Source organism: Micromys minutus, assembly GCF_963924665.1.
Source record: "Micromys minutus genome assembly, chromosome: 6".
Classification (NCBI taxonomy): domain Eukaryota; kingdom Metazoa; phylum Chordata; class Mammalia; order Rodentia; family Muridae; genus Micromys; species Micromys minutus.
This window is the reverse complement of record NC_137975.1, coordinates 77,670,063-77,694,425: the sequence shown is the minus strand read 5'-3', so window position 1 is coordinate 77,694,425 and position 24,363 is coordinate 77,670,063. Positions and strand designations below refer to the sequence as shown.

Genomic DNA, 24,363 nt, shown 5'->3' with positions numbered 1-24,363 from the left:
ATCCCACATGCTCCAATATGGACACATGCTCCACCATGTTTATAGCAGTCCTATTTATAATAACCAGAAACTGGAAAGAACCCACATGCCCTTCAATAGATGAATGGATACAAAAATTGTGGTGTATTTACCCAGTGAAGTTATTGTATAATTACACACTACTCAGCTATGAGGAACAAAGACTTTATGAAATTCCTAGACAAATGGATGGATGTAGAGAATTGTGGAGAGCAGGTGTGGTGGCAATCCAAAGCTTGGGGCTTGGGACTCTGACCTAGTCTTTTGACTAGCACCTGACTTACTCCTGCCCCGGAGAACAGCCACTCCCACCGTGCGAGCTGAGCAGGTGCACCCATGACTCAAGATCAGGCCAGATGATGCAGACCTATGAACTACAGCCACACAACATGGACTGAGGAGGTGGAGTTGAGAGAGGTTAAAAGGGACTGCACTTGGTGGAAAGAGAAACAGAAAGAGACAGAAAGGAGACAGAAAGATTTTTACTGGCATGCTGTAAGGTTCCTGAATAAACTGCTTTGAGAAGAATGCTGTGTTGTTGTGCCTTTTCTTCTGGTCGGAGACGGTAGCAACAAGTGGTGGTCCATACAAGGAACCTCCTCTTCAGTGTTGAGAACTCATCACAGTCAGGGAGACTAGTCGGTAAGCTCCCAAGTAAGTGGGACAATCAAGGTTCTTGGCTTGAGACTACAAAGCTCCCTGGAAAAGGGGACGAGAAAGGCTCTCAGTTTGAGACCATAAAGTGTACTCTCAAAATTCAGAGGCAGAAGAAGTGTCTAGTGAGAGAGAAATGTCAAAAGATTATCTTGAGAGCATAGCCGACAGTTTGGAGAAAATGAAAGTACAGATTGAACCATCGGCTCCAGGGCCATCAACTCTGCCTCCTTATGCCCCAGGTAGAGGAGAAGGGCATCGATTGCATCCTAAATTTTGGAGAGGGCTACGAGCCCAGTGCTTTCCTGTATTTCAGAATGCACAGGGTAATTGTTATCATGAGCCACTATACTGAAAAATTGTTCAGATGCTAGACTAGGGAGTGAGCACCTATGGAGTTAGTGCTGCATAAGTTGTGGCACAATGAGAACACCTACACCAGTATTGCATGACACCTAGTTACTGGCAAAATTTAGTTCGTGCTTGCCTGACCTCTGGTCAATATTTAGATTGGAAGGCATACTATATTGAATTTGCTGTGGAGCAGGCCGTTTTTAATGCTCCCAATGGTCAGCCTGCCTGGGATCAGGACATGCTAATGGGACAAGGAAGCTTTGCAGAAGCTTAGACTAATTATCCACCCCAGATATGGTGGCAAACTACTTGGGAACTAAAGTAACTATGGATTCAGTAACTCCCCAGAATATCCAAATTTATACTGATAAGTGAAAAGCGCTAAATGATTTTCAAAAATTATTAGGAGATGTTCAATGGGTTGGACCCTATTTATCTCTGACCAACAGACAGCTACAACCACTCTATGATATTATGCCAGGTGATTCTGCTCTTTATTCTCCCAAACAACTCACTGATGCTGCCCTAGCCATGTTGCAACTGATAGAGCAGGGAATCCAGACTGTGGCCTTAAAACGCCAGGATGAGTCACAACCCATTTTGCTGTGTATTCTGCCCACAGAGGCACAGCCTACAGGAGTTCTATGGTAAAGAGTTCCTTTGCTTTAGATACATTCCAAGTTTTCCACGGTCAAGACACTTGTGCATAATCCCACTTCAGTGGCACAATTGGCTTTGCTAGTAATTTAACAGTGCATACAATAGTTTGGCATTACACCTAAGGATGTTATAATCCATTATAATGTAAAACAATTAAAAGAATTGTCATCTACTATAGATGACTGGGCTATTCTGAGATGCAGTTTTCAAGGCAACGTTGATAATCATTTTCCTAAAGGTCCCATCTTACAATTAATTGCTGACCATCCTGTGGTCTTCCCTAACATTACCTCTAAAATTCTGTTACCTGGTTCCCCGCTCATTTTTACAAATGGTTACAAGACAAAACAAACAGCATACGTGGTGACAGGTTCTTCTCCAGTTACCATACAACTTCCCCCTGCATCACCCCAAGTTATTAAATCACAAATTGTAATTAAAATATTTGAGTTATATCCAGGCCCTTTTAATTTGATTTCTAATAGCCAGTATGTTGTTAACACGTTGCTCTGTTTAAAAGTAATGAGTAAAATCAATTCAAAATCTACTATTAGACATCTCGTTGTCACCTTGCGTGACTTGATTTTTAAAAAAGTCACCCTCTTTTGTACAGAATATCCATGCCCATATTAACTTACCTTGTCCCCTAGCAGAGAAAAGTGATATTGCAGATAAAGCCAACAAAGCTTGTTTAATTTTTTTAATACATCACCTATTTCATTGGCACAAAAATTTCATTCACAGTTCCATGTTAATTCCAAGACCCTGTCTTCACATTTTAAAATCACACATGATGAGGCATGGGATATTGTAAAAGGGTGTCAGAAGTGTGCCCCTATGCTATCCCAGATTGTGTTTGGGATTAATCCACGTGGGTTGTGCCTTCTAGACCTCTGGTAATTGGATGTCACTCATTTTATTAAATTAAAAAATTAAGATATCTCCATATTTCTATTGATACAGCCTCTGAAATTATCTTTGCATCTCTACATACAAAAAATAAAAGTAACTTCATATAATTGCACATTGCTTTAAAGCATGGAGCACCTGGGGACAGCCCAAAAAATTACAAACAGATAATGGGCCTGCCTATACTTCTGTTTCTTTTGTGTCCTTCTGCAAAATGATGGGCATTCGAGTAACTCAAAAATTGCCCTATAATCCTCAAAGACAGAAAATCATTGAGTGTGCTCACTGCACCCTTAAAAAGTGTCTAGTTAAAAAAAAGGGGGGGGGATTACCTCCACAGGTTCTTCCCCTAGGGAGAGACTGGCTATTGCTATTTTTACTGTAAATTTTTTAAATGAAGACAAGCATGGGCGGGTCGCTGCTGAGCTTCACATCTATTCTGATGTTTCTCCCAAAGGCCTGCAAGGAAAGCAGTACTGAGAGGAAAACTCATAGCTCTGAATGATTCAAAAAAAAAAAAAAAAAAAAAAAAAAAAACTGGAGATAGCATACACTAGCAACTGGACAGCACAGTTAAAAGTTCTAGAACAAAAGGAAGCAGATACACCCAAGAGGAGTAGATGGCAAGAAATAATCAAACTTAGGGGAGAAATAGACCAAATAGAAACAAAAGAACCATTTAAAGAATCAAAATAATCAAGAGCGTGTTCTTTGAGAAAATTAACAAGATTGATAAACCCTTAGTCAGACTAAGTAGAGGGCAAAGAGAGAGTATCCAAATTAACAAAATCAGAAAGGAAAGTGGAGACATAATAACAAACTGAGGAAATTCAATAAATCATAAGGTCCTACTATAAAACTTATACTTAACAAAGACAGAAAAGCTTGAAGAAATGGATGAATTCCTAGACAGTTACCAAATACTAATGTTAAACCAGGATCTGGTAAACCATTTAAATAATCCCATAATGCCTTAAGAAACAGAAGCAATCATCAAAAGCCTCCTACCCCAGAAAAGCCCAGGTCCAGATGGTTTCAGTGCAGAATTTTATTAGACATTTATTTACGACCTAATACCAATACTCTTCAAACTATTCCCCAAAATAGAGTCAGATGGAACATGACCTAATTCATTTTTCCAGGCCACAATAAATCTCATTCCTAAACAATATAAAGATCCTACAAGGAAAGTGAACATCAGACTAATCTTACTTATGAACATTGACACAAAAATACTCCACAAAATCCTTGCAAACTGAATCCAAGAACACATCAAAATGATCATTCACCATGATCAAGTAGGCTTCATCCATGGGATGCGGGGACAGTTTGATACAGGGGAATCCATCAACATAATCCACCATACAAACAAACTGAAATAAAGAAAAAAACCACATGGTCATCTTACTAGATGCTGAAAGACCATTTGACAAAATTCAACACCCTTTCTTGTTAAAAGTCTTGGAAAAAACAGAAATCCAAGGTCCATACCTAAAATTAATTATAGCAATATACATCAAACCAACAACTATCATCAAACTTAATGGTGGGAAACTAGAAACAATCTCACTAAAATTAGTGAATCAACAAGGCTGCCCAATCTCTCCCTACCTATTCAACATAGTTCTGGAAGTTCTGGTCAAATCAATTAAACAGAAAAAGGAAATCAAAGTGATACAAACTGGAAAGGAAAAAATAAAAAATCACTACTTGCAGATGACATGATAGTGTACATAATTGACCCCAAAAATTTCACAAGAGAACTTCCATAGCTGGTAAACAAGTTCTGCAAAGTGGTTGGATATGAAATTAACTCAAACAAATCAGTATCCTTCTTCTATTCAAAGAACACACATCTGCAGAAAGAAATTATAGAAAATATACGATTCACAATAGTCACAAAAATATGAAATACCTTGGTGTGACTCTGTCTAAGCAAGAGCAGGACCTATATGACATGAACTTTAAACCTCTAAAGAAGAAAATCGAGAATGATCTCAGAAAATGGAAAGTTCAACTCTGTTCATTTATTGGAAGGATCAACATTGTAAAAATGGCCATCCTACCAAATGCAATCTACTGATTAAATGCAATCCCTATCAAAATACCAACCCTGTTCTTCATTGAGATGGAAAGAGCAATGTGCAATTTCATCTGGAAAAACAAAAGACCTAGAATAGCAAAATCCATCCTCAACAACAAGAAAGCATCTGTGGGAATCACTATCCCTGACCTCAAGCTATATTACAAGGCAATTGTGCTAAAAAGTGCTTGGTACTGGTACTGAGATAGGTATGTGTATCAATAGAAAAGAATAAAAGATCCAGAAATGAGCCCTCACATATATGGTCACCTGATTTTTGACAAAGGAGCAGTAAACACTCAATGGATAAAGGACAGCCTATTCAACAAATAGTGTTGGTCCAACTGGCACACAGCATGCAAAAGAATAAAAATAGACCCCTTCTTATCTCTTTGTACAAAGCTCAAGTGTAAGTATACCAAAGATATCTACATTAAACCAGGAACACTGAAACTCTTAGATGAGAAAGTAGGAAAAACCTTAGAACACATAGGCACAGGAAAAAAATTTCCTGAACAGAACACCAATGGCTCAAGCTCTAAAGTCAAAGATTGACAAATGGGACTTAATGAGATTGCAAAGTTTCTCTAAGGGTGAGGACACTGTCAAGAAAACAAAACAGCAGCCAACAGAGTGGGAAAAGATCTTTATCAACCCCACATCTGATAAAGGCCTAATATCCAAGGTATACAAAGAACTCAAGAAGGTAGACACCAGAGAATAAAACAACAATATTTAAAAAATGTGGTACAGAGCTAAGCAATAGGTTCTCAATTGAGGAATATCAAATGGCTGAGAATCATCTAAGTAAGTGCTTGACATCATTAGCCATCAAGGAAATGCTCATCAAAACAACCATGAGATTCTACCTAACACCAGATTGGCCAAGATCAAAAATTCAGATGACAACAGATGCTGGTGCGGATGTGAAGAAATAGGAACATTTCTCCACTGTTGGTGAGCTTGTAAAGTGGTACAACCACTCTGGAATTCAGTCTGGTGATTTCTCAGAAAATTGGTATAATACTACCTCAAGACCCAGTTATTCCACTTCTGGGCATATACACCAGATAATCTCCAACATACAACAAAGACATATGCACAACAATGTTCATAACAGCTCTATTTATAATAGGCAGAAGCTAGAAAGAACCAAGATGTCCTTCAATAGATGAATGGATACAAAAATTGTTGTACATTTACACAATGGAGTACTACTCAGCTATCAGAAACAATGACTTTATGAAATTCTTAGGAAAATGGATGCATCTAGAGAATACCATCCTGAGTGAGATAACACAGTCACAAAAGAACAGACATAATATGCAGTCACTGATAATTGGATACTAACCTCATAAAGCTCTAAACACCCCAGAAACAACTCACAGACTATATGAAGTTCAAGAAAAGAAAAAAAAAATGAAATGAAAAAACTATTATGCTTAATCCTTACACTCCAAGAAAACTTTGACTAATTTCAAATTATGTTCTGTTTTACATATTCTTTGTGCCCCCTGTAACTAGTAACATCTTAATGCACACTATCAACCATTTAAAAAAAAGCACTGACAAAAATATATTTGTATGCTTTTATTCAAAAATGTATAAAATTTGTACATTTATCTTTGTTTTTTAAAATAAAGTTGTTAAAAAAAAGAACTTTTAGGCCTGAATCCACTACACAAATCCATATGAAATAGCAAAGTGAAACTGCCGATGACTGTAACCCTGTTCTTAGAAAGTGGGGACATTTGTGTTCCTGTGGCTTGTATTTAATCCATTTATCTATCAATGAGTTCTTTGTTAAGTGAGATGACCTAATTTATAATTGAGTAGATAGTGAATGACAAAGCTATTCAGTATAGGTCTTCAAATTCATCTGCATATACATATAGAGTTACACATATATAACCCTTCACACACACATAAACACACATGAACATATATGCATGTATATATTAATACACATGTACAATCATAAAAACAAATTAGCATGAATGTTCACAAATAAACAAATACACACTTTTGCACATACTGACATATCTGACTTATTCATTGAGAAAATATGCTAACATAAATACTCAAGAAAAAATAAATTTTTAAAAATTTTATCTCAGATTTTTGTAAAATACTCAGGTTTAGGAGTATTTGTGTTTTTTAATGAATTCCAAGTCAACACTGACAAACATTCCAGTTTTATTTTTTGTGAACTACGAACTTCTACCCTTCTGCAATTTTTTTAAGGCTCAGTTATCTTCTGTACATGCATTAGGGCAAAATTTCTTTTCCTTTATTTGTTGTATTTGCTTTAATAATAAAAGTCTTGGGTTCTTGAAGTAGTGACTTCAACATCTTTACTAATATTCAGCCAACATCTGTACAACTGACCACATATTGTGACAAGAAAATTCATATCAATAGAGTGGCAATGAAAGCATGTTGTGCTGATCTGTACATGGGGGGATATGAAATTTTTTTTCTGATTGTAAAATTTCTACTTTAAATTTTAGCTTAGGGTAAATTTGTTTTCTGTGTGACTGTGTGCTACATTTAGAAATTATTTCTATATCTCATGATATGTATGTGTGAATATGTTTTTGTGTACATATGCTTGTATTTGTGTATATGTACATAGGTTGCTATACGTGTGTACATGAGAAAGACACAGATAGAAGGAGCACAGACATAGTACATATAATTTATTAGGTACTTTGTAAAGTTTACCAAACCTATAAAAATACACAGCAGAAAAATAATGTCAAAATCTAGTCAAAGAAATAAGAATTCAAACGTACAAGAGGATTTTAGGAGCCAAAAATATGAGAAGAAAATCTAACTTTTCACCAAGCATTATAGTCAGGTTACTTTGATGAAAGTATCTTTATTTTGACTAAAGTAAGAAGGAATCCTCAAAAGAAAGAGTCTCCATCAATTTCTCAAATAGATTAGACTTCATGACTATCCTAAAATCACTATGGGAAAATCCCACAGTGCAAGTATCGGGAAATATATCAAGGTATATAGAAATGATACAACTTGTCCTAATGGTAGGTACTTAATTCTCTCTCATAAAGATCTATGCATACAACTCTATAATGTACATAGGAATCTTGAAGGTGAATGTCAAGAAGGGATATAGGCTACATTTCAAATTTGTAGTGTTTTGTTTAGGGTTATGAAATTTATGATGAAATTGTGTTATTGAGAATAGGAGAGTCTATGGGAATAAAACTACTAACAGAGGGAAGAATCCTTTCTTTAAACACTGTTGAAAGAAAAACAACTAGAGCATATAAGTCCAAGCAGGGCCCTAATGAAAATCGGAAGACATCTGGAGAGACAACAGATTTGCCAGATCTGATTGGGCACCACTCCTTCTATGCTCTTAGCATGATGCCATTTCTTAATGATCATTTGTTAGTCTGAAGTAAAGCAACCTAAACTTTACAGCATGTTGTTTTGCAAAAGGGTCACAATCTCATCTGTCCTACTCTACACAGTCCTATGCTTTGAAAGAAACAGCTCATATGACCTCAAGGCTTGTTCATGCTGTCCAACACCTTTGCTAATGTGTGACTAATGTCCATGTGGATGTGAATCATCAAGTCAATTTCAACTAACCTGGACCTCACTAACTCCCATAATCTAAACCACCAACCAAAGAGCATACATGGGCTGAACAATGGCTCCTGTCACATATGTAGATGAGGGGTGCCTTCTTTAGACTGAGTGAGAAATGGTATGCTTAAACCCAAGGAAATTTTATGTTCTAAAGAATTGATGATGGCTGGGGTAGGTATGTAGGGTGGTGGATCATGAAGCACCCTCTCAGAAGCAAAGAGGGAGGGAAAAAAAGAAATAAAACTTGGGGAGGGTGGACTGGGAATGGGAGTACCATTTAGAATGTGAAAATATAAAATAACAATATAGAAGAAAACAAAAAGAATCTCTGAAGGTATACATTAATGTAGAAAAGGATATCCCTGGTAACAATAAAGTTCTTTTGGTATTTTTCTTTGTTTGTATTAATTCTTATTTTACTTTTACACTCAAGGTTTAATTTCCCTCCCAGTCTGCCCTCCTTCTCTTCCACATCTTGTACCTCTTTCCCAGTCTCCATGTCTCCAGGAGGATGGCCCAACCCCACCCAAACTCCCAGACCTTTACTAAACTCCATTGAGCTTCAGTCTCTTCAGGGTTAAGTGCATCTTTTTAGACTGAACCCAGACCTGAGAGTTCTCTGCTCTATGTGGGTGAGGGGCTTCATATCAGCTGGTTGGTATATTATAACTGGTTGGTGATCCAGTGTCTGAGAGATCTCGGGGATCCAGGTTAATTGAGACTGCTGGTCTTCTTTCAGAATCACCCTCCTCCTCTGCTTCCTCCATCTTTTACCTAATTCAACCACAGGGTCAGCATCTTCTGTTGACTGTGTGTAAATATCTGCATCTGACTCAGCTGCTTGTTGGGTCTTTCATGGGCAGTGATAATAGGTTTCTTTTTTGTGAAATCTACGTAGTATCAGTAATGCTGTCAGGCCTTGGGTCCTCCTCTTGAGCTGGATCCCTTTTTGGGCATATCCTTATCTTTTTCTCAGGGTCTTCTCTATACTTTTAATTACATTTATTTTTTTTTACATTCCAGCCATTGGCTCCATTTTGGTATGCTCTTTCATAGTTTCTTATACAATCCCCATCCCTCACCTTCTGTTTCCACACTGTATCTCCACTCTGTTATCTTCACCAGCAATTTCTTCCATGCCTTCCTACTCCCTGGGCCTCAGGTCTCTTGGGAATTAGGCATATTTTTTTCTCACTGAGGCCAGACTAGGCAGTCCTCTGTTGTATATGGGTCCAGGGCTACCTTGTAGCAGGTAGTATATGCATCCTGGTTGATGTCTCAGTGTCTGAGAGTTGTTTGGTGTCAGGGTTAGTTTAGACTTCTGGTCTTCCTTTGGGATTACCCTTCTAATCAGGTTCTGCCAGTTTTCCCCTAATTCAGATACTTTATTGTATTGTTTGGATGTAAGTATCTGTATCTGATTTGCAACTGATTCTTTCATGTACTTGTTTGATCCCTCTAAGACCCGCAACGCAAGTTTCCTATCTGTCAACATTCTGTAGCATCTGTAATATTGTCATATTTAGTAGCCACCTCTTGAAATTAATCCCATGTTGGAATAGTGATGGGAGTTACTTTCCCTCAGTTTCTTCTCAATTTTTGTCTCTGCAAATTATTTAGATAGGAACAATTGTAGGTCAGAGGTTTTTATTGTGGCATGGCAACTGGATCCTTTCTCTTAATGTCCTGTCTTTCTAGTGGTGCTGGAATCTAAATATCTTTTCCCCACTGTTGAGCATGTTGTTTAAGGTCCCTCTCTTTGATCCCGGAAAGTTTTTCATTTTTCAGGTTTCTCTTACATTCTAGAATCATCCCCCTACTTCTCAACCCTGAGGTTGCATATTTCCATACATTTAGCTGACCCTTAGGGATCCTGAGAACAATGTCTGTTGAATTAAATATCTGAGATGAGGGTGAAAAGGGGATCAGTATTTATTTCTCAAGAGATATTGTACAGCCAGTTTTCTGAAATCCCTCATACCATTTCTCATAGCTTTTATCACCTTTTAAATGAATACTAGATCACAAGAATTTGCCAACTTTTTATTTAGGCAGCAAGCACTCTATTTCAACAATAGGAGGGAATTTTGTTGGCCATGAGTAAGAAGATCCATTAATGTTGACTAGATGCCATAATCTAGAAGCCACCATGGAGTTGGCTTTTGAAGAATTGTCACCAGTGCTAAAACTATAATCAAGTATATGAACTGTGCTCATTAGTGCAATTATGGCACAGTTGTTACTTGTACAACTAACAAAACTCTGACATGATTAAGAACAATTCCAAGCACTTCTAGTCTAAAATTGTGCACTGAGCAGATCTTGGCTACTGGCTGCACACCTATTCCCACAACGCCCAGAGGATACTCAGGTGCTCTAAAGTATCCAAGATCACAGGATCACAGGATCACAGGTACACTAACAGTTCCAGGATTAGAGACTCACATGATCACAGAGGAAGCTAAACTCCCAGGAGATTGGACATACCCAAAAGCATTTTAACTTTGGCTCATTCAAGATAACAGTTGAGGCCAAAACATCTTTTCCAACACCCAGCATAAATGGGACACCAAATAGGAAGCCAGGAAACACAAACCCCCTGCCCAGCCAGAGACATTCATTTCTTCCACCTTGTAGGAGTGCCAAGAGCAAACTCTGGGCTCTGCCCTTCCTCCCAATTTGTGCAACACTCAGAGAAATATTGACTCCCAGAATCTCTGACAGAACAGGACCTTAGGAGCCTAGTCACACCAGGAGTTGAGTATCTCAGAGGCAGCTTGACTCCCAACAGCTCTGGCACACTCAGGATCCCAGGATCCCAGGATCCCAGGATCACAGAATCACAGAATCACAGTATCACAGAGATACCTGGAATAGAATCTAAAGTTTGAAATAAAATACGTAACTGTTCCATATCTGTTATGGTTTTAGTTTATTCTATCTAACACAATTTTTATTTTTTTTTAATTTAAGTTTAATTATCAGAAGACTGTTATTCAAAAATCATGGTCCACATTCTCTTGGTCTGAACCCAGTTACATAGAATCCTTATGAAATAGTAGAATGAAGCTGCCCATGACTGTAACTATGTTCTTGGAATGTCAGGAGAGCAGGGTTTCTGGGGCTTTAAGTTAACCCACCTATTTAATCAATGAACTCAATGTTCAATGATATAATCTATTTTAAAAATAGGGTAGACAGCGAATGAAGAAGTCAGTTAGCAAAAGTCTTCAGAGACATGTATACATTCTTAGTTTTCAGGGGAATGCAAATCAAAACAACCATGAGATCCCATCTCACACCAGTCAGAATGTGTGGTTGCACATGTATAAGCAAATACCATGCAGATAGACATATATGAACATATACATATATTCACTATAAACATATACTATGTACATGTTTACCCATATACAGAGTCATAAACATACAGAGAGAGAGGAGGAGGGTAGGAGGGAGTGAGGGAGTGTGGGAGGGAGAGAAGGAGACTGAGAGGGAGTAAAGAGGGAGTGGGATAAGATGAGGGAGAGAGAAACACAAACAGATGTGATACCTTTCAGCATAAAAATCTCTTTCCAAAGCTACTTAAAGAAGTATTTTTTTTAATTCTAGCTGATTCTCTTTGAACAACTTAGGCTTAAGAATACCTGTATTTATGAATAAATTATGAGTCTTGACTTAGAAACATTCCCACTTTATCACTTGTCACCTTCAACGTTTTTCTACTATTTCCTTGTCTTTCCTAAACAATGGTCTAAGATCCTTCAAGATGGCTCTTCATCTTCTTTCTTTATTAATATGTATCCAACAACTAAAAAAGTTCCCAAGTGTAAATAGAAGAAAATTCAAATCAATAGAATGGTGTTAATGGCTTTCCATGCTGACCTATAAATGGGGGTATGGAAGATATTTCTGAATGTAAAGTTTTATTCTTTAAATTTTAGATTTGGAAAATTTCTTGTTGTCAGTGTTAATGTAGATTAGAGTTAGGATAATTTATTTTTAATTCTCTGTGTATACATTTGTTTTTATGTTTATATGTGTGTATTCATGCATGTGTATGAATATCTGTATACCCGTGTGTGTGAGAGACAAAGACAGAATATGCATAGGTGTTTGTGATAGTTACATTGTAATCCTTACAAAATCTAGAATAGAAACATGTAGCATAAATCAATTTCCAAAGCTAAGGAAAAAAATTAAAACTCCAAGCAGTCAAGAGACTTTTGAAAATAAAATAGGAAAGAAGTGAGTACAACTTTCCCCTGAGAATTATAGTCATGTAACTCTGATGAAATGAATCTTCATTTTGACTAAATTAACAATCAAGTAGAAGGTACATTTTAGGTACATCAAGAATAAGCCCTTTGACAGTTATCCACTAGTTCTAGACCTTAACATTACTAAAATAAATCATTGAATTTCTAAGAAGGCATGCCAGTTTGGCCTCCAAAATTGTGACTTTAGAATTTTTTCTTCTTTTTAAATTTCTTTTTAAAAGGTTTTTATTAAATATCTTATTTATTAATATTTCAAATATTATTACCCATCCCAGTTTTCCCTCTACAACTCCATTATCTTCTCCCCCTCCCCCTGCCTCTATGAAAGTACTCTACTCCGGCCTCAGCACCCTAGCATTCCACTACCCTGAGTAAGTGAGCCTTAACAGGATCAAGGGACTCATCTCCCACCCAAGTGTACTATCTGTTTGGAGATTTAGTCCTTAGAAACATTGAGGTGTCTGATTGATTGATAATGTTGTTCTTTCTAGGGTTGACAACCCCTTCAGCTCCTTCAGTCCTTGTGCTAAATTCTTCATTGAGGTTACCATGCTCAGTCAGATGTTTGGCTGTGTGCATCTGCATCTGTATTGGTCAGGCTGTAGCTGAACCTTTCAGTAGAGAGCTGTACATGGCTACTGTCAGCAAGTGCTTCCTGGCATCAGCAACAGTGTCTGGGTTTGGTGTCTGCAGATGGGATGGATTCCTAGGTGAGGCAGTCTCTGAATGGCCTTCCCTTAACTGTCTGCTCCACACTTTGTCCCTGCACCTCCTTTTTATAAGCTGTCCCTATCTCATTTCTTTTCACCCTCCCCTTGCTTCCATGAGGATGCTCACACTCACAACTACCCACTCCCACCTCATCACCTTAGCATTCTCTGCACTTCTTTTTAACAGAAAGGATTCTGAATTAATATTTTTGTAGTGGGTGGCCCCATTCCTCAGTCAGGTGCTGTGACTACATACTGACTATGTTCTCTACAGGTTATCTCTCCTTTGTTGTGTATTTTGGCTAATGTACTCTCCACTGGGTCCTGGGAACTTCTTGGGTCCCTGGCATGTGAGACTTTCTAGTGGCGACCACCAGTTCCCCTCTCCCTTATTGCTATTTTTCTTCTTTCAAATTCCTGAAATTCTGTATTTCCCACATCCTTCTATATCTGAACCAGCCTACATTTTCCCTTCCTCTCCCTCCCAGATCCTTCTCTCCCACTACTTCCCAACATTATCTTTTCCCCCACTTTGACAAGGACTACAGCTTCCATTCTTTGGTGTGGTTTTCCTTCTTGGAATTTTTATATTATCTCTTATCCAGACACTATTCAGCATAAAATTATGTTTGCACTAGAAGGGACTCAGTAGGATAGAATTGACTGGAACTTGTCTTATATATCATTTATGATGTGCTAATTCAATCAAGACTAGAAAAGAAAATATATGAGAACAAGGCTCACGGGAAGTCAACTGAGGCAAGATATGGACTGTGACCAATCTAGAATTTTCAAAAAAAATGTTGACCACATCAGAAGTGTGAAAACTGTGAGTGGCAGAAAGGCTGTAAACTGAATTGAAGTCCTTCTTAGAGTGAAAGTTGAGACAGGAATTTATACTGAATTAAACATTGCAGATAAAAAAGTTAAAGAGACAATACATCGTGTAAAATTATTAGGCAGACAAGTATTGATTCCTGCATGTATGTTACAGAAGAAGTGAGGACACCTTAAAGAAATATAAAAGAAATGCTCTCCTTCAATTTGGTGAATAGACTATAATTCATGGCTCTCCAAAATCACTGGGGAAAAATCCAAGAGTGGATAAATAAGGAAATAAATGAGGGAACATAAGATTTATAAAACATGCAGTAGGGGTAGACACTTAGTTTTTCATCTAAGACTGCTTTGTGTATAATCATTTACGTAAGTAGTAATGATAACAGTGAATGGGCAGGAGGAACATAGGTTGTTCAAGTGTGTAATATTTTGATTGAAATTATAAAGTTTATGTTGGTATTAGGTAGTTGAGAAAAGGGGAGTAAATGGAGAAGTGATTTAAAAAAAAATTCCAGAGTACAGTACCAAGCAAAGACCTGGAAAGGTAGAAGACATCTGGAGGAAGAATATATTTGGAGGATCTGAATAGACCCTTCTTCTTCTTGAACCTTAGCCAGATGCTAGCTCTTCCTAATCACATGTTCACTTTTTGGTGAAGCTACCCAAAATGTTCAGAGAGCTGCCTTTAGATTACAGATATGGAAATGAAGAAATAATCCTATCCATGCTACTCTACACAACTCTCTGCTTTAGAAAAAACAACTTATATAACTTCAAGTCTTTTTCAGGTTATGTAACATCATAAGTAAGCTGTGACTAATGTCCATGTAGATGCATGGTCATTAAGTGAATCTATGTTTTTGAATGAAATAAGTGTAACTCTATATAATTGCTGAACATTTATAAAGATTCCATTACATAAATCCAACTTCTGTATATTTCATCATTTGGTGAAGAAACTGAAAAGATGATAATGAGCTCACAATGAGGTCATGTACATACATGAGGGAAAAGCATTCCTAGATATTATATGTTTATTGAATTGAATAGATCAGGGTGATCCAAGACTTCCCTTCTTCAAGAGATATGGTAAGTGAGGATTCTAAAGAACCTCAAACAACTCTTGCAGTTATGTATGAGTTTGAATGAATATCAGGGCAAAGTGATTGCCCAAAATCTTTAGGCAGCAAATACTCTCTTTCAACACTATGAATGTTTGATTGACACTGAGGTGGAAGGTCACCCAGTTTTGACAAGCTGTCAAATCCTTTTATCTCAGTGTGAGTCTAATCAAGCTAGTGAACAATCTGCATACAAAGAACTTCAAGTTTCTGAAGAAATGAATAGAAGGAAACCTCAGGATATGGGAAGATTTTTCATGCTCATGGATAGGTAGGATTAACGTAGTAAATATGGCCATCTTTCCAAAAGGTATCTACAGGTTCAATGCAATCCCTACTAAAATTCCAAATCAATTCTTCATAGAGATAGAAAGATTACTTTTTAAATTCATTTGGAACAAAAACAGCAGCAGCAGCATCAAAACTGAACGTATTAAAAACAATTCTCAACAATAAGAGGAATTCTGAGAAAATTACTATCCCTATCCTCAAGCTCTACTACAATGCAATCATGAGAAGAAAAAAAAGCTGCATGTTATTAGTACAGAGACAAACAAGTAGAACAATAGAATAGAATTGAATATCTAGAATAAACCAGCACACTTTGACAAAGAAGCAAAACCATCTAGTGGAAAAATGACAGCATATCCAACAAATGGGACTGTTTTAAGTAAAATTTGCATGTAGAAGAATGCAAATTAATCCATTCTTATCTCCTTGTACAAATCTCAAGTCCAAGTGGATCAAGGATCTCTACAAAAATCCAGAAACATAGAATCTAATAGAAGAGAAAGTAGGAATAGTCACAAACAAATGCATACAGTGGAGAATTTCCTGAACAGAACAACAATGGCTCATTTTCTAAGATCAACTGTTGACAACGGGATCTCACAAAATAAAAAAGCTTCTGTAAAATAAAGGACACTGTGAATAAAACAAAACAGCAAACTGCAAATTGGGGGAAAAAAGTCTTTACCAGCCCTACATCCAATAAAACACTAATAGCCAATATGCAAAAACAACTCAATAACTTAGACTTCAGAGAATCAAATAACTGCATTAAAAATGGGGTACAGAGCTTAAAAAAAACTCAACTGAAGAATCTTAAATGGCTGAGAATCACCTAAAGAAATGCTCAATATTCTTAGTCATCAGAGAAATGCAAATCAAAACTTCCCTGAGATTCCATCCCATAGATTCAGAACTGCTAAGATAAAAAACTCAGGTGAAAGCAGATCCTGGTGAGGATGTGGAGAAAGAGGAACACTCCTCCATTGCTGGTGTCATTGTAAGCTAAGAGAATCACTCTGAAAATCAGTCTGTTGATTCCTCACAAAATTGGACATACTATTACATAAAGATTCAGGAACTAAAGTACCAACAAAAGAGTACACACGGGGGATCCATGTCTTCAGGTAGATATGTAGACCAGAAATGCTTTAATGAACATCGTAGGGAAAATAATGCCTTGGTCTTGTGAAGACTAGATGTCCCAGCATAGGAGAATGCTTGGGTAATGAGGTAGGAGTGGGTGGGTGGGTTTGGGGACCCCTGTCATAGAAGCAGGAAAGAGGTGACTAGATGTGCTTCTTGGAGAGGGGAGACTGGAAAGGGAAACATTAGAAATGTAAACAAAATGAAATTAACTAAATGAAATTGTAAAATAAAGAAATAAACTGAAATTCTGGAAGAGTTGTCTTTTGTAGAATTTTCAACAGTGGCATTATGACCCAAGTACGTTATATTAGTAGTAACTATATAAAAATACTCACTAGTTTAATAGAGGCACAAGTAGTTTTTGTGCAATTGACAAACTTCTGATATGACTAAGACTGATAACAAGGAATTAATCAACATGTGGTATTTTAAGTCAAACTCAATAATTTTTGAAAGATTTTATGTTATAGAAAGGAGATAAAGAAGTTTATTTTTAAATATATTTGATATAGTTCAAAATGTCTTCCAATTATATAAATTAAACATGAAGATTATTAGAACTTTCAGCTTAGTTCATAGAGAAACAGGCTTTATAGAAGTCAGTGATTACTAGTAGAGACTCATAATAATACTATGGATAATTTACTATTTCTATACATGATGTTCAAGTACTCAAAAAAGAATCACTACCTGTTCATAAACATGAAAAAGATGATAGGAAATAATTCTAAAGTGTAAGAAGATGAAGCAGTTATGATAAAACTGGTTTTTTTATGGTCTGATATGACATTCTTTCACTAGACAGCTAAGATGGCTTCTGAGATTTTATAATTAATTTTGACAAGAATCAACATGTAGGAAGAAGCAAAAAGAAATCATCCAGACATGTGTAAGTATGTTGTAATAAAATGGTTAACATCCCCTGAAGATAGACATGGTTCATGAATAAAGGATTTTGTACGTGACCTCTTGCTGTTGCATGGCTGTGAATGCCCTTGGGGTTATCTGCTAGAGTATATAGAGGCAGGAAACGAATCAAATGTAGGACGCCAGTGAAGCAGATCTCCAGAGACAGAACACTTCCTGCTTAGGAAGTCCTCAAAGATGGAGCTGCAATTGAGCCAATCAAACTTCTGTAAGTAAATTACCCCATGTTCCTAAGTCAAACTATCCCATTCAGTGGTTCTTTGAGATTGTTTTAATGCAAGTCTTACTTTGGAATCTTTGATGCCCCATTGTGTGTTAAAAGATATTTGCTCATAGATTATGAGGAGATAAACTCAGCATAGACTTTCTAATACTTTTAAAAATTATTTTTCATGAAAGAAACTGCATGGAGGCTTTAGACAATTGCATTAGTTGTTCTCATGATCCTTTAACTTGAGACATGGTACAATGTTCAGAGACAGTCTGTGTTGTATTTTCTTTTGAAGTGAAAGGAGGAGGAGAGTGTTAGTATTATCCAGTGAGTAGAGCTGATGGAAACCATTAAGCAGCTTCCAGTGCACAGGGCACCTTCCAGAACAGGTAATACAGCTGAAAAGTCAATGTTTGGGAACCGGGGGAGTTAGAACAACTTAAGATTTAAAGTCAATGGATCCAATGCATGCCATCTCAAGGCAAAAGAAAGAGAATTTAGATTGTGAGTATTGCATATGAATTTTTCTACTGGAATAAATCTGAAGAATCCTTATGTTCTGAAGCCTGAAGTAGAAATGGGTGTCAAATTTTGTCTTATCGTGTTTTGTAGTTTAGCACAAGCTGAATGACATCACAAAAAGGAAGAACAAAGGGTGCTGTGAAAGTTCATACTTTGTAGGTGATATGTTCTATTTCAAAGTATATGATAACAAAAACATTTTAGGTGGAATAGGTAACTATTTTTTTTATGTTTGTAAACTTTTTTTTGAGAATTTAGTAATGAATGCCATGTTGTATCATGCATCCAATACTTCACAAACCAATTCCCATGGTCCCTTTCATGCTCAGGGCTTTTAAAAATACCCCAAAGTTGCCCCAACTTATAATAAGGACACACGATCCACCATGTTCATAGTAGCCTTATTTATAATAGCAAGAAGCTGGACAGAACCCAGATGTCCTGCAGTAGATAAATGGATTCAGAGTTTATGGTATATTTACACAGTGGAGTACTACTCAGCTATTAGAAACAATGACTTTACAAAATTCCTAGGCAAATGGATAGATCTAGAGAATATCATCCTGAGTGAGGTAACCTAGTCACAAAAGAACAGAAATAATACGTAGTCACTGATGATTGGATACTAGCCCCATAAAACTCTGGATACCCCAGAAACAACTCACAGACCATATGAAGCTCAAAAAAAGAGAAAAGAAAAAAAAAAGAAAAGCCAAAAAGTGGAAGCCTCAGTTCTTCTTAGAAAAAAAAATAAGTGTATAGCACCAACTCAAACTGTGGTATACCTAGACCTTAAACCAGTAATAATTCAAGAACTAAGAATATAGCCTCGTGGAAATTCTTTGTATTTAAAAATCATTATGTTTAATCTTTATACACCAAGAAAACATTGACTATTTTCATGTTATGTTTTGTTTTACATGTAGTTTATGCTCATTGTAACTAGTAAGATTTCAATGAATACTATCAAACCTTTAAAAAATCAAGTACTGACAAAAATATATTCATATAGTTTTATGCAAAAATGCTTTTAAAAATCTGTACATTTATCTCAGTTTTTTAAAAATAAAGTAATTTAAATAAAAATATCAATACTGTTACATTTATAGGCAAATATATCCAAGTTGCTTAATCCCTTTAATGTTGCTTATATGCTATTATTTTAGTGCTGACCAAATTGTTTGAAATAATCACAAAAAGTTCACTTTCTTGCAACAAACGTTTTTGACCTCTATCGCTTACATTTATTCTCCCCATAATATACAATCTTCTTCTGCCTTAAGTATAAGGTTCATATTGTGGTACCTAATATGGAGGTCAACACTTATCTGTTTATTGTCATATTGATTTTATCTGCCATTCCAGATATTCAAATCCTCAGTAGTTCAGAAAAAAAGAGTAAATAAAAGAAAAGAAAATTATGGCCAGCTAAATTTTTCCTGAAGCACTTGAATTTTGGAAAACTCAGATTCATGAATGTCTTTTAAGTGGCTCTCATTTCTATGCAGCAAGCACATTCCTACTGCTGGTGCTTTCAAACCTGCTCCTGTGGGAGAAAGCTACATCAATTCCTACATGTCACACAGAAGAGGAAGGCTGCATGGAACCCCTTTTGCAAACATTTAACAATGCCATCTGGCGAACTGAAATCATCCATAAACTTGCTGAGCAAATACATGAAGAGTTTGTAAGTATTTCAACCTTCATGACAATACTTGAACTTCACTAAAACCTGAGACACTAAGCATCAGGAAATACACCTTCATAGGTTAAGGACGCCCCAACTAGTGAAATAGGGACATGGCCAATTAGACTGTTCCATGAATTTTATAGAATTTATTGATATTCTATATTTTCTCTATTATAATAAAAGTATGTCATAAACCTTTAAAATATGTGTGAACAAAGAACTCTCATTTATGGGTGTTGCATTCAGGATCATGAATTTTCCCTGGCCATTTATATTTACACACTGCATCTTCACTCTGTAGAAGATGTGCAGTACAGTAAACTATATATTTATAAAAGAGATAAACTGAGCCATGTTAGGAGACAGGGAAGAAAAAAAAGGAAGAGGGAAAAAGGGATAAATGAAAGAAAGAAAGAAAGAAAGGAAGGAAGGTAAAAAGGGAGAAAGAAAGCAAGGAAGGAAGGAAGGAAGGAAAAAAGAAGAAAGAAAGAAAGAAAGAAAGAAAGAAAGAAAGAAAGAAAGAAGAAAGGAAGAAGTAAGGAAAAAGTAAGGAAGACAGACAAAAGGGAAGAATGAGATAAGAGAGGGGAGGGACTAAACTAAGAAACCCCTAAATACTAAAATTGTGATTTAATGATTTCGATGATAGAATTTTTCCAACATCAGGGCAGGATTAGAAGTGTATCTGATCTTTTTTTTTTGTAGATTGGTAAATATCATTTCTCAGAATCAGGAATTACAAAGGAACTTGTAGACATAGGAAAACCTTCAGTATGACGGCCATCAAGAGACTATGCCTATTTGCAATAAATATATTTTCATGCTTGTTTTTTTATTTACTAGATGTTATTTTTTTCTCTTAACATGACTCAGTTCCACAGTGAATTTTCTTCCAGATATTTCACAGACTTCGTAAGTACATTCCTTTCTTTCAGCTGCTTTTCAAAAGTCATCTTATGTTAACAATTGCAATTTCGATAAAAAAGCATTATATAGTATTTGTGTTTTCTGTTCTTAATTGACAGTTTTAACTTCTTAGCCTTCATAATAATCAATTATCTATTAAGAATTAGCTGGTTATTTGAAATAAATAATATATCCTGAAGCATATATTTGAGTAAATTGAATATTTAATTAAACAACCAATAACTAATACAATACATGGCATTAATTAATCATTTATATTTTGTTCAATTAGAGTTTACATAGAGATTATTGTAAAATAGTCTATGTTGTGAGTTATTTTATCACAACCTATAGAATTTCATTGTAAAAATATTATAAACTTGCATGGTTATATGTATTTAGTTTTGTAAATATTAAATTCACAATTCTGTTTTATGGGTATGTAAATTTTACACTTTACTGAGAAAAATAAGGATAATTCAAGAGTTTTTTGGCTTTTTGCTGGCATACTAGAGAAAGGTGATAATTGAAAAGTTCTTAATAAACTTACTTCTTTCAGTTTCTGCCTTAAATACTTTAACTTTTAGGAAAGATGAGAAGACAGGAGTAAACAATCAAAAGCTAATGAAAAAAACATATTAAGTTGCAGACATAATAAATAGACACTGAATTTGTTGACAGATACTTTCTTAAATCTTAAATATATGTTTTTTAAATGAATTACTTATTTTGAAAATTTACAAAACTATTTAAATGCATTAATATTCTGGTCATGATGTGATTTTCCAATTTCTGATCTCAAACTGAAATTTTATTTTTATTTGCAGAACTCACAATTGATTAGGCAGGATCAAGTTGTTCTCAGAGCCAGAACTTACTGCCACTCTATTATCACGAACCCCCCAGATATTGGACCTGAACACATAAGTGTCAGAGTGAGTGTCCTTCTTAGGTTTGCCACCACACACCAGAAGTAACTTACTATGTTTGCAGTGCTGTTAATTATGAGAGGTATTGAGTATGCATAAAAATATTGGTAAAGTATAAAAAATGATCAAAGAATTTTATTGGTAGGTAAAATTAAATGCCCAATAACTGTAGCAGATTCTTAGATACCCCAATTAGAGACTTGTGAATTTGGAATGACTTGCCTCTGAAATTTTGCTTGATATTTTTTAAGATGATTTTAACTAAATTGGCTATCTATGGTTATATACTCACTCCCACATTAGTGATGACAATATGGTTGTACTGTTATGTGTTGCTAATGGATTCTGAATGATGGCATTCTATATTACTGAACACTACACCCCCACCTACAATTTTCAAATATGTCCTGGTTTTAGTATTATTTTCCTTTTTCTTCATGTTTTTATGATTTTTCTCTGCCTAAACTAAAAGCCAAATGGACATTTTGCAATACTAGTATGTAACACTACTTTATATCCCTTAGGATTCATCAATGCTCCAACTTATGAGGAGAATTTCTACATATCATACGAGTTGTATTTCATGATGTGATACAGTTTTTCACTTACACATGCCAACAAATAATCTGCACTGTCAGGGGCAAAAAGAAAGCACATTAAAGAGCATCATGCTGTTTTCATTCTAGCCTTGTTCCAATTTCTTAAATTCATCTAGAAATCATAAATCTGTATTTTAATAAACAATATGATTTGTTGATATCTATGAATCCATGAGTGAAAATGATATGTGAAAATTGGCCTCAGCTGGTGGCATCTATCTTTCCAGAGTCGAATACTATTGGCCCCTGTTGAGTCCCAGCTAGACCTTCTTTACCAATTGATAAACAAATAACCAATTAATAAAGATCTCACTGAGAAGTAGTAGAAGGAATGCTGAGAAAAACAAAACATGATGACATTACCTTAGGGAACAATGTTTATTTATAAGAAGATAAATTGTCTCATTTTATAGACAATAGAATAATTTTTACAATTTAAATTTCTGTATTACTCAACATCTATATAACATGTGCCATATACACATAGTAAAAAAAAAGTTTCAGTTCAACTTTTTCATATGAACATTAAATGCAACAAACTTACTGTACTGAATTAATTTTATTTCAATGGTTGTATTGTGTTTCATAGACCAAAAAGTATTTAAAAATGTTGATCAACTTCGTGGGTTCCTGGATAAGTCCTTTATACCATCTTGTGACTGAACTGAACACCATGGAAGATGTCCCTGAAACTATCCTCACAAAAGCCAATGAGATTGAAGAGTACAACAGAGTACTTCTGGATGACCTTAGGTGGATCCTCACCAAGGTGAGAAATTTCTCATTATGTATTTGCATTCATAAAAGTGGTGGGTTGGGTAAATGTAATTTTTTTTTTAAAAAGCCTTTTTAAAATACATCATATTTCCATTGTGAAACATATATATGGTTTTATGTACAATTCTCCACTTAGAGTATGTTAGAAGAAATCCACACGAGTCTTGATTAGAGATGCTAAAAATGCTAAATCTGTAAGAATCTCTTGGTGTAGATAATTGAAAAACCATAACTTTGACTGAAGCTGAATATTTCTGAATGTATTTCTGTGACTGAACATATTAAAAACAAGGATAAAGTACACTAGCAATATAATAAACAAATAACTATCTTTTTATTTATAGGTCTATCCTACGGCAACTATGAAGGAACAATTTCCCCACTGGGAACATCTTCCATCCATAAAGTCAAATGACAAAAATAGTAAATTTTTGGCAATATTTAACCTTTCCCACTGCCTACGTGTGGATATAGTCCACATGGAATTTCATCTCAGAACACTGAAGTGTCGCATAACTGGGAAAGATTGTTAAGGACTATCTACTCTATCTGTTTTGGAGATGGTTCATGTCAGTCAGTTCCTGAGACAATACAATGAATTGTGCACCTTTTGAAACATGTGTATAACATTCACTTTAAAAAAAATAAAAGTATTATCTTTACAAATGTTCAAATCTAAAAAGACTACTTATTTGTTTGTTTATTGAATAGAATATCTAACAATACAGTTAGGGTCCTCATTCAGAATTTATATAAAATTCATTTAATAATAATTAAGACCCTCTATCTATCTATCTATCTATCTATCTATCTATCTATCTATCTATCTATCTATCTATCTCTTAGCTAGAGGGCAAAATAAAAACCTAAATACCTGAGAAGATTTAAGAATAAAATGTAAAAAAGAATGAAAAAATGTTCATAGTGCATCATAGTCATGTGATTCTGACAGAAAAATATTTTTTCTACCCAAATAAATAGACTCTAGGTGATACATGTTTCAACATGACAAGAATAAACCCCTTTGAATTTATAGGTAACATTTAGCTCTAAATTCTTGCATTCATTAAAATTGTGAGAAGTGAGTAGATTCTTATTGGTAAAGATTATGGCAA

General features: G+C 35.5%; 1 protein-coding gene across 1 annotated transcript; it reads left to right on the top strand.

Moving 5' to 3' along the window:
- Window positions 1-808: 808 nt before the first annotated feature.
- On the top strand, window positions 809-23,781 carry LOC308422091 (prolactin-8A9-like; the record flags this gene model as incomplete). Its single annotated transcript, XM_080918545.1, has 7 exons — window positions 809-914; window positions 1,433-1,673; window positions 19,836-20,034; window positions 20,911-20,949; window positions 21,771-21,878; window positions 23,061-23,240; window positions 23,593-23,781. The coding sequence occupies 7 exons, from the start codon at window positions 809-811 to the stop codon at window positions 23,779-23,781; spliced, it is 1,062 nt and encodes a 353-aa protein (XP_080774671.1).
- Between the last annotated feature and the right edge of the window lie 582 nt (window positions 23,782-24,363).